The sequence below is a fragment of the Otolemur garnettii genome, unplaced genomic scaffold, assembly GCF_000181295.1.
Source record: "Otolemur garnettii isolate 467f Iridium unplaced genomic scaffold, OtoGar3 scaffold00096, whole genome shotgun sequence".
Taxonomy (NCBI): Eukaryota; Metazoa; Chordata; class Mammalia; order Primates; family Galagidae; genus Otolemur; species Otolemur garnettii.
Window position 1 is genome coordinate 803,875 of NW_003852491.1, and position 14,879 is coordinate 818,753.

The 14,879-nt window shown below is 43.6% G+C and overlaps 1 protein-coding gene across 3 annotated transcripts in view; it reads left to right on the forward strand.

The window, feature by feature from the left end:
- Positions 1–14,338, forward strand: part of OTOA (otoancorin) — a 63,180-nt gene extending 48,842 nt beyond the window's left edge. For all 3 annotated transcript variants that reach the window (XM_012808854.2, XM_003795721.1, XM_023516727.1), the window contains 6 exons: positions 1,394–1,549; positions 7,133–7,275; positions 7,481–7,617; positions 8,135–8,232; positions 11,221–11,416; positions 14,083–14,338. In XM_012808854.2, the coding sequence (XP_012664308.1) occupies positions 1,394–1,549; positions 7,133–7,275; positions 7,481–7,617; positions 8,135–8,232; positions 11,221–11,416; positions 14,083–14,153 (801 nt within the window). In that variant the 3' untranslated portion in view covers positions 14,154–14,338. The remainder of the gene's footprint in view (positions 1–1,393; positions 1,550–7,132; positions 7,276–7,480; positions 7,618–8,134; positions 8,233–11,220; positions 11,417–14,082) is intronic.
- Positions 14,339–14,879: the final 541 nt, after the last annotated feature.

Genomic DNA, 14,879 nt, shown 5'->3' on the forward strand with positions numbered 1-14,879 from the left:
CCCATCCAAGGTGGATACATTTCTTTGATTATGACTCAGAATAAATTTTCCTCATATATTTACTTCTTTTGTGAATTACCTGTTGATGTCTTTTGTCTCTTTTTAAACAAATATAATTCTTTTTTGATTTATAAGACGACTTTTCACATTAAGGAGTTTATTCTAAGACTTTTTTCCTTTTTGTTTATTTTTTATTAAGGTCTAGTGGACAAATAAAAGTTGTGTCTATTATGGTGCCACACATGATGTTTTGCTATGTGTATACACTGCGGAATGGGTGTATCAAGCTAAATAACATACCCATCACCTCACATACTTATCACTTTTTGTTGTGAGACTATTTAAGATCTATTCCCTTAGTAATTTTTTTTTTTTTTTGAGACAGAGACTTACCATGTCACTCTTAGTAGAGTGCTGTGGAGTCACAGCTCACAGCAACCTCCAACACTTGGGCTGAAGCGATTCTCTTGCCTCAGCCTCTCAAGTAGCTGGGACTACAGAAGCCCACCACCACACTCGGCTATTTTTTGGTTGTAGTTGTCATTGTTTGGCAGGCCTGGGCTGGGTTCGAACCTGCCAGCTCTGGTGTATGTGGTTGGTGCCCTAGCTGCTGAGCTACAGGCATCGAGCTGATTCCCTTAGTAATTATAAAGTACATAAAATACTATCATTAACTATAGTCGCTATGCTGTGCAGTAGATCTCCCTATGTCTATTTTATTTATTTTATTTTTTTTTGAGACAGAGCCTCAAGCTGTCCCCCTGGGTAGGGTGCTGTGACATCACAACTCACAGCAACCTCTTATTCCTGGGCTCAAACAAGTCTCCTGCCTCTGCCTCCCAAGTAGCTGGGACCACAAGTGCCTGCCAAAACGCCTGGCTAGTTTTTTTGGTTGCAGCCATCATTGTTGTTTGGTGGGCCCAGGCAGGATTTGAACCCGCCACCTTAGGTATATGTGGCTGGTGCCTTAGCCACTTGAGCCACAGGTGCTGAGCCCCTATGTCTATTTTAAATGACTTCTCTGTCCATTCAGGCTGCTTTAACAAAAGATCTTAGACTGAGAAACTTATAAACAGAAATTTTTCTTATAGTTCTGGGCACTGGGAGTTCTAAGACCAAGGTGCTGACAGATTCAGTGTCTGGTGGAGATTTGATTCTCATAGACGAAGGCTTCTCACCTTCCTCACAGGGTGAAAGGGGCTAGCTAGCTGTCTGGGGTCTCTTTTATAAGGGCACTAATCCCATTCATGATGGCTCCACCCCCACAATCTAATCATCTCCTCTACATTGGGGATTAGATTTCAATGTATGAATTTGCGGGAGACATGAACACTCAGATCACAGTGAATATCATCACTAATGTCCAGTCTAATCTATTTTCTCTTTCACCAAGGTTTGGGACATGCCTTCTTACTGGAAAGAACACCATATTGTCTCTCTGGGACACATTGCCCTGGCTCTTAATGAGAGTGAGCTGGAGCAGCTGGACCTCAGCTCCATAGACACCGTGGCTTTCCTAAGTCAGCAGACAGAATGGACTCCAGGTCAGGTTGGTAGATGTTGTCGCACTTTTAAAACATTCCATTTCTGTCGTAATTTTGCTTAATGTTTTTCTTTTTATCTTTGAACGTATAGGATTTATATTAGCTACTTTCATATCCTTGCTACTAATTTCCTTGTCACTGTCACTTCTGAGTCTGTTTTTATTGATGGATTTTTCTGTTAGTTATAAGTCATATGGTCTTGCTTATTTGTATGTAAACCTAGGAAGTTTTTGGAAGTGATGGGCATTGTGAATTTTACATTATTGAGCATTTGATTCAGTTGTATTCCTCCAAAGAGTATTGGGCTTTGTTCTAGGATATGTTTGAGTTACTTTCAAGTTAGTTTGATCCTTTTTATGCTTCCTTTTGAGCGTCATTAGGGCAATTCCAGAGTGGCTTTTATTCTGTGGTTAATTTATCCTCTTATGCTTCTGGAGATCAGACATCCTAAAATGGAGCAGCAGGGTGTGTACCCTTGGGGGGGGGCGGAGTTCTAGGGAGAATTCATTTCTTTGCTTTTTCTAGCTTTGAGAGGCCATCTGCATTCCTTAACTTGTGGTCCCATCCTTTTTTGAGGACTCTATCTAATACTCAATGTATTAAAAAACCTCTCTACTCTGGCTGGCAGGAATGTAAACTGTTTCTATCTTGAATGAACTTTGGGGATTGCTCAGTCTACTCTTTCCTGATGACTGTTTTCTTGCCTGTGTGGAATTTCACTCTTTGCATGTGAAAATCAGCTCTCAGTACTCAAGAAGACATCTTTTCAGATTTCTGGAACTCTCGGCGCCATTTCTTCCTCTCTAGTACTTTGCCCCACAAATGGTAGAGGTGCCCTGGCCTCTGAACTCAGATCTCTGTATCCTTGACTCAGTTGGGTCACTGGGCTTGCTTCCTGATCCATGGCCGGACACTGCCTTTGGGCAGTAAACGAGGGCAGTTTTAGGGCTCACCTTGTTTGTTTTCCTTCTTTCAGGATTATGGTGTGATGTCTGGATGCAGTTGTTCCATATATTTTGTTCAGTTTTCTAGTTTTTGATGGTGGGAGAACAATTCCTGCATTAGTTAATTCTTCATGGGATAACGAAGTCCTCCCCAGAATTTTAACGTTTTCAATTGGGAGAGAATTTCAGGGTGTCTAATCTACTCAACTGCTGGAAAGGAAAGTCTTTGCTCCTCCCTGTTATCTTCGTTCCCAGGCAGCGCTCTTTCGGTGGTCATTTTCAGCACTAGGCTTGTCTACGATCTAATTAGCTAATTGATGAAAATGTGCCTCTTTATCATTAAGAGTTTTTGGAAAAGTCCAGTCACACAGTTGCCTACTCCTGAACAATCCAGGGAGTGGAGTCCATCTCCCCATGATCACATGAGCTCGGAATGGGCTGGGGTATGTGGTAGACTGATTAAGGACACCCAAAGATGTCCATGCCTCAATCCCTGGAACCTGTGAATATGTTACCTCATGTAGCAAAACAGACTTTGCAGATGTGATTAACTTAAAGATCTGGAGATTGGGCGATTATCCTGGATTACTAGAGTGGGCCCAATGTAATCACCAGTGGCCTAAGAGAGGGGACAGGAGGGCCACAGACATAGACGATGCTGTGATAATGGAAGCAAAGGAATGCAAAACAAAACCGGAAGGGGTTTTGCTGCAGGTTTTGAAGACTTAGGATAAAAAAGCAAAGAAATGAACTCCCGGAGGGAACACACCCTGCTGCTCCATTTCAGAACGGATAAGCTCCAGAAGTGTAAGAGGATCAATGTGTATGTTTCAAGCCACTAATTTTGTGGTAATTTGTTACAGCAGCAGAAAGAAACTAGTGTAGGATAGTTCTCCATAGAAAAAGGGTGGTGTTGCTGGTAAACCCAGGAGAAACGCATGCCAAGCCTGCAAAACCAACACACATCCTCTACTCTCATGAGCTTTTTGTAAGCAAGGTGGCCCCGTCCAATAACTCCCAATAGTGTCATTCAAACAGAGTACAGAGGGAATGGTGCCCCCAGAGTTGGGCAACATGGCAGGCCTGGACGTGAGGATTAGATAAGTTAATACATAGAAAACATTAAAAAAAATACATAGAAAACATTTTCAACAGCGTCTGGTACAAGGTAGTCAATAAAAATCAGCCGTTTTCACTGTTGTCATTTTTGTCATTGTCACCATTGTCATCATCATCTTCATCATCATAACACTCCCTCTCTCTAGGCTAGTGTCCTCGTTTGCGAGATGACAAGGTTAGACCCAACAATTTGAGGTTCCTTCCACTCTGCTGTTTTATAATCCTATGGTTCTGTGACTCTAAAACTGGTTTTGACTAGTTTGAAAAGTGCCATATCACACTTCTGCTGTTAAAATCATTCTATTTGCAGCCTGGGAGAAACAGAAAAATATATCTAACTTAGAAACTAGGATATCTCTTTCCTTTGCACCAATTTTAATTCTCATGGATGGCAGTGAGATTTATCAATATGTTTGAAGAAGATATGAAAACCTAACATTTGCATATATCATTTGCAGTCAGTTCCTCAACTTTAGCTCCCAATCAAACCCTTAAATGCCTGTTTCCAGATTAATAGTCAGACCTGACGGAACTACATTAACAGATAGTTCAGCTTAAAAACCAATATGAGGGAAAAAACTATTATCGAAGCCAGAGGGATGAACAGAAAAGATTGAAATCTTACAGCTATTCATTTTTCAGCAGTTAATATTGCCTAAAAGTGTTGGTATTAATTGTCTTGGAATCATTACATATACTCTGGTCTAGTCATTCAAAGAACTGTATTTTGACTTATCACCTTGTAGGCTGAGCTTGCATTTTCTGGGTTTCAGTGGCAAGGACAATTTAATACCACAGCTTCAAAGTGATTTTATTTGAATTGTATTTTTGCACTTTCATTTTAAAATGAGCATGCTTGATAGTTGGGGAGCACAAATTGCTATGAGTTGCCTAGTGAAACCTGATTGTAAAAACTTAATAAGAAAAAAATTAAAGGCCAACTTGAATGTCCATCTTTTCTCCATGGCCAAACATCTTCACTAGTTAAGAGAATAGGCTGTGGAGTCAGCCTGCCTGGGTCTTGAGCCTAGAACCATTATTTTTTAGCTGCATGACCCTGGCCTCATTACTTAGCCTCTCTGAGCCTCAGTTTGCTCATCTGTGAAGTAGGGATAATATTAATACTTACCTCATAGGGTTCTTGGGAGGATTAGATTAGATAGGATGTATAAAGTGGTCAAAATAGAGCCAAAAAATAGTAAGCATTTGATAAATGTTCACTATTATTACTTTGGGTACACATGACAATTCAAAGACATTTAAGTCTAAGCATGGTACATTTATTACTGAAATCTCCCCCATGCAGTAGTAGCTGTGAGCTTTATAATCACAGAGGGCAACTTTTTGAAGACACTGACCAGTCTGATTTGCAGAAACATGGGAAATCTCCCTGAAGCCAGGCAATCACATGAAGACAGCATTTCAAAGGAGTATATCGCCTGTGACTTCTAGAGGTCACTCACTCAGTTGTTCATTCATTCATTCCTTTACTCTAAGGCACTTATTGAACTCCTACTGTGTGGCAGGCCTTGTGTTAGGTGCTGGGGGCACAATGCTGAACTACTTGGATATAGTCCCTGTCTTTGGGGAGTTTACTTGGTGATATAGACAAAAAGTGAGCAAAGAGAACAATTTAAAAAAGGGTTGTGATTGTTGGAGAATATGGACAAGGGGCTCATCGGGATAGTGGGGAGGAGGGCTGTTTGAGATGGGGGAGTCCAGAGGGCAATCTTTTCTGAGGAGGTAGCATTTAAATAGACCTGAGGGACAGGAAGCAACAGCCACATGAAAAATGGAATCTATGGCAACATTTCACAATCTTTCCCCACACTTTCTCTCAACACTATAATGATCCATATCATGTGATGGGAATGACTAATGTTAAATAGAGATGGGAAGATGGACTCTATCTCGGTGACTTTCACTCTTTCAGGAGATGTTTGTCCTTGGATGTCTCCTCCTCATCTTTGCCATGTAAACTCTTATAAGCTTTGTGTAGCTCATCTCTAAGAGACTGGCCAGATGCTACCTCAGGTCCAATACAGGTAGGTCAAATGAATCAGAGCTTGTTTAGTTACAAGTGGAAGAAAACCCAACACAAACTGGCTTGACCAAGAAAAGAATTTATTGACCTGCATAACAAAAAGTTCAGGGATAGGCTCGGCGCCTATCAAGTGGCTAAGGTGTTAGCCACATACACCTGAGGTGGCAGGTTTGAATCCATCCCAGGCCCGCCAAACAACAATAATGGCTGCAACCAAAAAAAAAAAAAATAGCCAGGCACTGTGGCAGGTGCCTGTGGTCCCAGCTACTTGGGAGGCGGAGGCAGGGATTCACTTGAGCCCAGGAGTTCGAGGTTGCTGTGAGCTGTGATGCCACAGCACTCTACCCAGGGGACAGCTTGAGGCTCTGTCTCAAAAAACAAAAAAGTTCAGGGATAGCGTGCAGGATCTAGGAGCTTCAAAACTGTTCCTGGGACTCTGTCTCTCACTAGTTTTTTGGACTCTGCTTTTCTTTGGATTGGATTCATCAAGAAACAGGATCTCTCCTCCACGTGGTGAGTTCTGGAAGATCCTCACACATATCCTTCTAAGTTCAAGTCCCACATAAAGAAAACCCTACTCTTAATTGCTCCAGCTGAAGTTTTGATTGGCTCTGGCTGGATCATGTGCCCAATCCAGAACCAATCACAGCATGCAGGCTAAAGAGACGACCCAAGGGCCAGGACTGGGCCATATCATCACTCCTGGAACTCAGGGAGCAGTTGGCTTTGACTGAACTACATGAAGTAAGAGTGTGGGAGGGGTGGTTCTGCAGAGGAAGTGATGAACAACAAATAGCCACTATGACAGAATTGCAGAGACCCTACACATCAGTACCCTTAAATAAAATCTCATTTTGAAATGCTTTAGCACCCAGACATTTTATGTGCTACTCTTTCTCTGTAATTAAAGAGCAAGGGGCAAATATATTTCTGTAGACCATAGAACAAGAGAAATTCATTCTGGCTGAAATGTCCTGAAGAAGGTGACATTTAAATCGACCCCCACAAATAAAAGGATGGCTAGATTCTAACAGTTGGAAATGCAGAAAGTCATTTCAGATGGCTGGCTTGTGCAAAGGCAGGGAGGCAGGATACAAGGTTTTGTTGGAAAGCTGTGGGAACAGAAGCTAGAAAATTTCAGATCCTGACGCAGAAGAACTTGAATGTCCAAATTGTCTAAAGGTCTTAAGAGCGACCTTCAGAAATAAGCAGTGGACCCAGAAACAGGACACAAGTGCTTTAAATATTGGTGAAGTAAACGAGATTCATTGCCTAAAGACACCTGCATAGATCAGGCGGTATACTCAGTTGAAGCATTTTAAACACATTATTAGTATAGATGTAGTGGCCAGGATGAATGGAGTTGGGACTCCAGAAGGGTATGTGGGGGGATTAGTCAGCAGTCTGTGCCACCTGCTCAGGCTTTGGGGTCTTGATCACCCCTGGACAGCTCATCTTCTATCCTTTCTCATTGTTCATAGGCTAAATCCATTCTGCAAGGGTTCCTGGATGACTCAGGCTATAGTATCCAGGACCTGAAGAGCTTCCATTTAGTAGGCCTTGGTGCAACCCTGTGTACTATGAACACCAGTGAAATCCCACTTATAAAGATCTCAGAATTCAGGTAATCAAAGTACTAATGTGCAAAATGGCCAATGATTCATCCATCCAGATGTTCTCCACTTCTTGATGCTTTGAACATTTCTGGGCTAAAACAGGGAGTGGGATTAGTTGGATCCTCTCCTAGTGCTGAACCTGCATGTGTTTTGTTTTTTGTTTTTTTTTTTGACTGGAGAGTTCTCCAAGCTCACCTGTCCATCTTTAACCAGGGTGGTAGTGGCTAGAATTGGGACCCTGCTCTGTAGCACCCATGTCTTGGCTGAGTTTAAGAGGAAGGCAGAAGTCGTGTTTGGGGATCCCACTGAGTGGACCAGCTCCGTCTTGCAGGAGCTTGGGACCATTGCAGGTAAGTGGTACCTTGAGTATGCCTTTCTCTCTCTTTCCAAACTTACATCTGGGGATTAAAATAATTAGCATAATTCTTGGCCACGTGTGGTAAACGTCGATGGAGTTAAGTAAAACCTCGATTTTATAATTTAAAGTTGCAGAAGGTGGGGCTACAAATCTGTTTTTAAACAAGCATTCCTGGTAATTCTTGTGTACACTAAAGGTTGGAAAATACTAGTTTAGAATGGGATTTAATTGGCCCCTAAGTAAGTTGATGCAGAATTTGAAAGTGTGTAAATTGAAGCTCCTTCTGGGCATATATTTCACTGTAGGTGGCCAATCAAGGCTAATGTGACCCACTTTTTTTTTCTGAGTTGATTAAGGAACTTGATTCCCCAGTGTGATTTTCAGAGACTTTTGTAAGGAATGATACTTGCCCAGAACAGGCAGATCTGTACATTATGCAGCACCATTAATAAAACAAGCACAGTTCCAATGGCTTGAATTAAACCTTCGTGATTCCTTTTTCTCCCCAGCTGGATTAACTAAGGCAGAGCTCCGGATGCTCGACAAGGATTTGATGCCATATTTCCAGCCATCAGCAATAAAATGCCTTCCTGATGAGATATTCAAAGTAGGTGCTCAGTTCTTCAAGGAGAAATGGGAGGCTTGACCCTATTTCAAATCACACAGGGACAGGCCTTGGAATTTAAGGGTTTGCAACCCTGTCTCTGCTGATAGGGCCAGAGAGGATCTATATGTCAACAATGAATGGATGGTAACAAGATAATTTTAGTTTTCCTAAAAAGATTTGTCTTTAAATTAAAAAAATCATTTTAATTGTATTTATTTTAATGGTCACCTTCATAGCAAGTTGCTGCTAATTTTCTATTTTTGGTGGTGTGACAGGTTCATAAATTCTATGCAAAACCTTTGCAGACAGATATATTTCTGAATTTGGAATCATTCAGATTTTAAAAAGATTACCCTGTGCATATACTGTATGCAACTTAACATCCCCCACCATGAAACCATGAAACCAAATACATTAATATTTCTGCAAAGAAATTTCTGATAAGTCACACTAATTCAAATAAATAGACCCTATAAATAAATAGCTTCACAGCAATTCAGGTCAAGGTTTGGTGATAAATAAGTTTGTCTTAAACTTTGGGGAAAAACTTCCATTTTTCAGTCTTCTTTTGGACCTCAGAATTGCAGATGAGGGATTGTGGAAGTGTATAACATTTCCTTTTATAATAAATCCAAGTGAAAATATTTCAGTTGATTGAATGAACAGTATTAAAAAACACAATAGGGCAGGTGATAAACTGCTACAAAAAAATGGAAAGAGTCAAATTGTTTGAAGTAAAGTAAGGAAAGAAGGACAGTCGGTGAGAGGTCCTTGTTTTCTGTTTGTGTACGAGATTAGGAGCATGTCGTTGGGGGCAGTTTGTGCTGATGAGAAACGAGTTACCCTGGTGTTTTTGCTTGCTGGGCAATGTGGGAACATATCCTGTCCACTACCTGTGGATAAGGCACACGAACCAGCCTAGAAAACTCCCAAGATGCCATATCCCTTAATTCAAGACAGACAGCCAACCTTGAACCACTTCAGCACTCTGAACAGCTCCCAGCACAGAGCAGGTGCAGTAGCCTTAGAATGGCAGTCCTCAAGGTCATTGAGCTGCTTCCCCTTTGAGGCGCTCTGTGTGGGACAGGCAACTTGGTCTTGCATGCCAGCATTTTGCTAAACACTTTCTTCTAGTCTTGTCTGGAGTGCAGTTGTAGTTGCTTGACCACCTACTGTGTGGTAGGCTCTTGGCTAGGCACGCCGAGGGTACACTGATGAAGGGGTTATAACACACTGCCTTCAGGGGTCTGGATGGTAACAAAGAAGTGCAATGAGCTGGGCAGGGGCCAAGGTGAACCCCAGAGCGCCCTGTCTAAAGGGGAGCTGCTTCTCATCTCTAGCACATTAATGCATTGTGACCACGTGGGCCCAGTATTGCTGAATCTTCCTTTTTATTTATTTATTTTTTGTGTAGAAGAAGCCAGCAACCTTCATTTTTATGTGGAATCTCTTGATAATTAAATGTTGGCAGCCGATCTGAATTAATTTTTGGAAAACACAGTGCAGTAGGCTTTGAGATTCAATCTGGTCTGTGGGTCACAAGGCATCAACATGGGAATAATAGATAATTCCTTCGATACAGACTCTGTGTTAATGGTAGATACAAAGAAGATGAGTACCTACGCTGTGTGCGTGTGTGTGTGGGGGGTAAGATGGTAGGAGGTGATGCTGCAGTTTGGGTGGCAGGTCAGCTAGGTGGAGAGGAGGGAAGAGGCAGAAGGAAGTACCAGAAAAGTGCTGCCTCCTAGGGACTGTCAACACTGATGCTCGTTCTCCTGGAGGGGGAGTGCCAGTGAGGCTGGACGGGCTGGCTGGACCCAGAGCCTTGACCATGTTCAGGCATGTGAACTGTGTCTTGGAGTGGGGTGCAGGGGAGGGCTCTAAACAGGCAAATATGATTCCAGGGAAGCTTCTACCTGGACAGGAGAGAAGAGAATATCTGAGAGAAGAGAAAGGGATAAGGATGTATAAACATCTTCCTCAGATTCTTTGGGGTCATTAGAAAATAAGAAGGATGACTTTGAAGTCCACTCTACAAAAGCAAAATCTTGCCATCTCATCTTATTGCAGTCCCGCTGGAGCTAGTCTCCAAGTCCTGTGAGCTGGAAGTGACTTCAGAAAACATCTTATTCAGAGTCCTTAAAGACATAGCACACAGGGCCCCGTTTCCCACTACTGTCACCCATGGCAGACATCATCAATAGATTGCAGCACTTTGACTCTACTGAGCGCTAACAGGACTCGCCAGGTAGTGTTCAGGCAGTGGGGCGATACAGTCTGTCCACACAGGAGATGAGATCTCTGGGCCATCCCAACATCTAGTCCAAAAGTCCAGAGAAGCTATGAAACTTGCTGGAGGTGACACAGCTAGCATGTAGCAGAGGTGGGGCTCAGATTTTCAGTTTCAGGTTTTTGGTCTTTAGGCCTGAAACCAGTGTTTCTTGAGGTGGAGGACTTGAAGTGTTGGGAGGTACCTGGTATTGCATCAAACAACTTTAAGTTACACTGAGAAAATCACGACTACCCTGTCAACTTTAATACTTCTGATTACTTCAAGGAGAAAGTCTTAGTTTGGAGCAATAACACCTCTGTAACACTTTTTGTCTTTCTCTCTCAGCGCCCCTCTTTCTCTCCCTCTCTCCCCCTTCTCTTTCTCAAGGGGCCAGGGGTTCAGATGTTGTAGGCCAACAAATCTAGCCTAGTGTTCAACAAGGTTGTTTTATTTCTTCTGGCTTCTATTTAATGCTTGCTTATGACAAGTCCCGCTGGTTTTCCATTTTTGGAAATTTCCATTTAAAGTTGTCTATTTTAAAATGCATTTATTTTAGTAGCGAAAGAATGATGATCTAATTTTAAGGAAACATCTTAAAGAGGAGCACACACGGCACGTGGGTATAGCAACGTTGTGCAGACCCTGGGCGGATAACAGTGTTCGGGCAATCCTGGCAGGGGCCTCCCTGAGGGCTCTGTACCCTCTTCCCGCCGCAGGAGCTGTCTGAGGAGCAAATCGCCTGCCTGGGTCCTGAGAACGCCGCGGCGGTGACCCAGGCTCAGCGCCAGCGGCTCAGCCCAGCACAGCTGCAGAGCCTCCAGCGAGCGCTAGATGGCGCCAAGGCTCAGTTCTGGCAGGATGCGCCGGTCAGTGCAGACCCCACTAGGACCCCCGCTTCGCTCTCTTCCCCAGGTGAGCTGAGCCGCCCGCCAGGTGTCCTGACCCCTACACCCTTTCCTGGCTCACCTGCAGGGCCTGGAGCGGGAAGATTCCTAAGATTCAGGGCGAGAGCTCTGACAGTCCTTGGGGATTCTGCACTAAAACCCAAAGTCCCTACCAAGCTTCACATAAATGATTCTCAACTCTTGACTGCACTTTAAAGTCACCTGGGGAGCTTTAAAAAACTTCTAGTTCCGCTAGCGTCACCCAGAATCCATTGAATCAGGATGTCTCAGGATTAAATCCATTTCATAGCTCCTTTGCATCCTCTCTCCTCACTGTCCAGTATTTATTAATCCAACCAAGTATTTGGGCACCTACTTGTTCCAAATCTGCAGTAGAGGCTGGGACTACAGAGGTGAGAAAGAAGATGATTTCAGATCCGGTAAGACCAGGGTGGGAAATAAGCAGGTGGAGGTGGAGGGGGCGAAGGGCTGAATTAAGATAGGGGAACAGGGCAGTGTCCCCAGGGAGTGGCTCTGAGGGTGTGGCCTCCTTTTCCCTTTCTTTTCCTTTTTTTTTTTTTTTTTTGAGACAGAGTTTCAAGCTGTCGTCCTGGGTAGAGTGCCGTGAGGCACTCACAGCAACCTCAAACTCTTGGGCTTAAGTGATTCTCTTGCCTCAGCCTCCCAAGTAGCTGGCACTACAGCTGCCTGCCAGAACACCCAGCTATTTTCTTTGGTTGTAGTTGTCATTGTTGTTTAGCAGGCCCGGGCTGGATTTGAACCCGCCAGCTTCTGGTGCATGTGGCTAGCACCCTAGCCACCCAGCTACAGATGCAGAGCCCCCTTTCTCCTCCCTGCCTCTGCTCTCTCTCCCTCACTCTCCCTCTTTGTGACGCCTTCTGTCCTCAGCACCACCTTTGGACAATGCTCTGGGGAGACAGCTTCTAGTCAGCCAGATTGGGCCCCTGGCCTCACTGAACTCTCAGTTTAGCCTGGGCCTGAGGGAAGACATACATACACACCCAGGTGACCTTAAAGCGGTGTGCTGGATGCCTAGATGGGGGATGCGCAGAAGGAGGCTTGGGGCAGAGGGGAGAGAGGTCATGGAAACCTTCCCAAGTCAGTGACATCTTGGCTGAGGCATCTGGTAAGGATTAGAAGGGCTTAGCCATGTAGAAGGAACAGCATGTGCAAGTACCCAGAGAAGAAAGAGAATTTGGTGCTTAACTCAAACCTCCACTCCACTTTTCCCTGATTTGAAGGGTCCTTCCATCTTCTTCAGCCTATCCTTGATGCTGGCGAATTGGAATAGTCCCCATTTCTGAAGCCAGAAGTGGAACTTGCAAACAAAAGCCATGCCCTTTGATGTATTATTATTTTTTTTTAACAAATCTTTTCATTGAAATATATTATAAATACACTTAAAATTATTATTATTTAGAGACAATGTCTTACTCTTTCCAGGCTGGAGTGCAATAGTGCAATCATAGATCTTTGCAGCCTCAAACTCTTGGACTCATGTGATCCTCCTGCCTCAGTCTCCCAAAGTGTTTGGATTACAAGTGTGAGCCACTGCACCCAGCATAAAATTATTTATAAATGTATTTTATGTGAATAGATAATGTACACAATAGATAATATGCTGGGTATAAAACATATAAAGTTTGAAAAGTTATGAGTGAAAACTTTTGTTCCCCATTCTCTAGTTCCCTTTCCCAGAGGCAACCAATGTTACCAGCTCCTGTGTATTTGCCCAGAGATATTCTGTTCATACACAGCAAGTCGAATATAGATTATTTCCAGAGTTTTACAACAGCTTATTATTATACACTTTGCATTTTTCATCTAACAACATACCTTGGAGACAGTTCCGTATCTGTACACAGAAGCTGTGTAATTGTTGGTTTTCTGGCTATGCCATAACTGTATTCAGCCAGATCTCTATAGATGGACACATCAGTTATTTCTAATTTTTTGCTGTTACAAACAATGCTGCAGCCAAAGACCTTGTACACATATAATTTGCATTTGTTAGAGCCTGTCTGTAGGATCAACTCTTCCAAGTGGGATTGCTGGGTCATAGGGTATGTGGATTTGTAACTTTGATGAATGTTGTCAAATCCCTTGCAGAAAGGCAGGTCTGGTTTTCCCTCGAAACAGCAGTGTCAGAAAGTGATGAGGGCCCCTTAAAAAGATGTTCCCTGCATGTCCCCAGTCAGGTAAGATCGTAAATACCCTTTGTCCACTCACTCCACAAGCCTGAGTGAGGGCTGCCATTGAGCTAACCCTTCCTGTGGGTTAGACCTTAATCTCATGTTTCATAGTCTTGCTTACTTATCAGAATTACCTGGGAGTGATGCTTAAAATACAAATTCCTGGGTCTCCTTGCAGACTCCCCTGCTGAATCAGAATCTCCAGGGGGAAGATCCTGGAATTTGCATTTTTAACAAGCTGCTTGGATGATTGCAGTTAAGACAGATCTCATACATGCTGATTCACACAATTTTGTTTAATTATCATTCCCCCACCTCCCTTCTCCTTTGGAGTCATTTATTGCCATTTAAAAGATGAATGAATGAAGGTTTGCAGTTGAGAGGTCCTAGAGAGAAAGACTCACGGAGTTGGGTGTGATGCGTCCACCCTCTGCAGGCTGCTGAGACCTCGTCTATGCTCTTGCCTTGTGTTTGCTTTCAGGAGCTCCCATCTCACGGGGCCTTGGACTCGGCTGCCTCCTGCTGGTTCTAATGACCAAGCCTCTGTGCTGAGAGGCTGAGTGCACTGCCCTTTGGTGCTCCAAGCAACTGGCCAAGGCATGTGGAGACAGAGGGCGTTGCAGACTGTGGAAGACCCTTGCCTGGACCAAGAGCATCAACTGGGGCAGGGAACCCTGGGGCCCTGACATTGAAAAGGCCCTAAAGGAAAAACAATTATTAAAAATGATCTTGCAAATCTTTAAGCCAGCCAGTCTCCTTAGCAAGGAGCCCTAATTTGTTCCATTTCAGCTTTTGTTTCCCAGCTTGGAGACAGAACACTTGTGGGGAAGGAAGGATGATTTCTGTTAACAACATGAGGACCTTATTTTTTGCCCAGGAGTTCCACAAAGACCACACTGCCAAAGAAGCCAAATTTACAGCAGAGTCCTTTTATTGAAGAGCCAGGTGGCGACTGCCTCAGTGTCCTAACATAGGGTTTCTGAGAGCAGCCCCGAGTGCTTAAGGAGTCAGGGTTTTAAGGCTTGATCTGCATCCTGGTTGGCACACAGGCCATCCTGGTGCATTGAGGGGGGGTGTGCAGCAAGTAAGCATGGTACAGAAGCAGAATTTTGCAGCTGGTTAGCCATATGTCATACATTCTTTGTTTTAATATTTCCCCGTACATCTTGGTTTCAGTACTTTTCCTCCATACATCTTTGTCTCAGTATTCTCTCCACCTGGCACTGTTTAAAGGTCAGTCTGGGGATAGTCAGTTTGTTTCCCAGGCCCAGGAGTCAG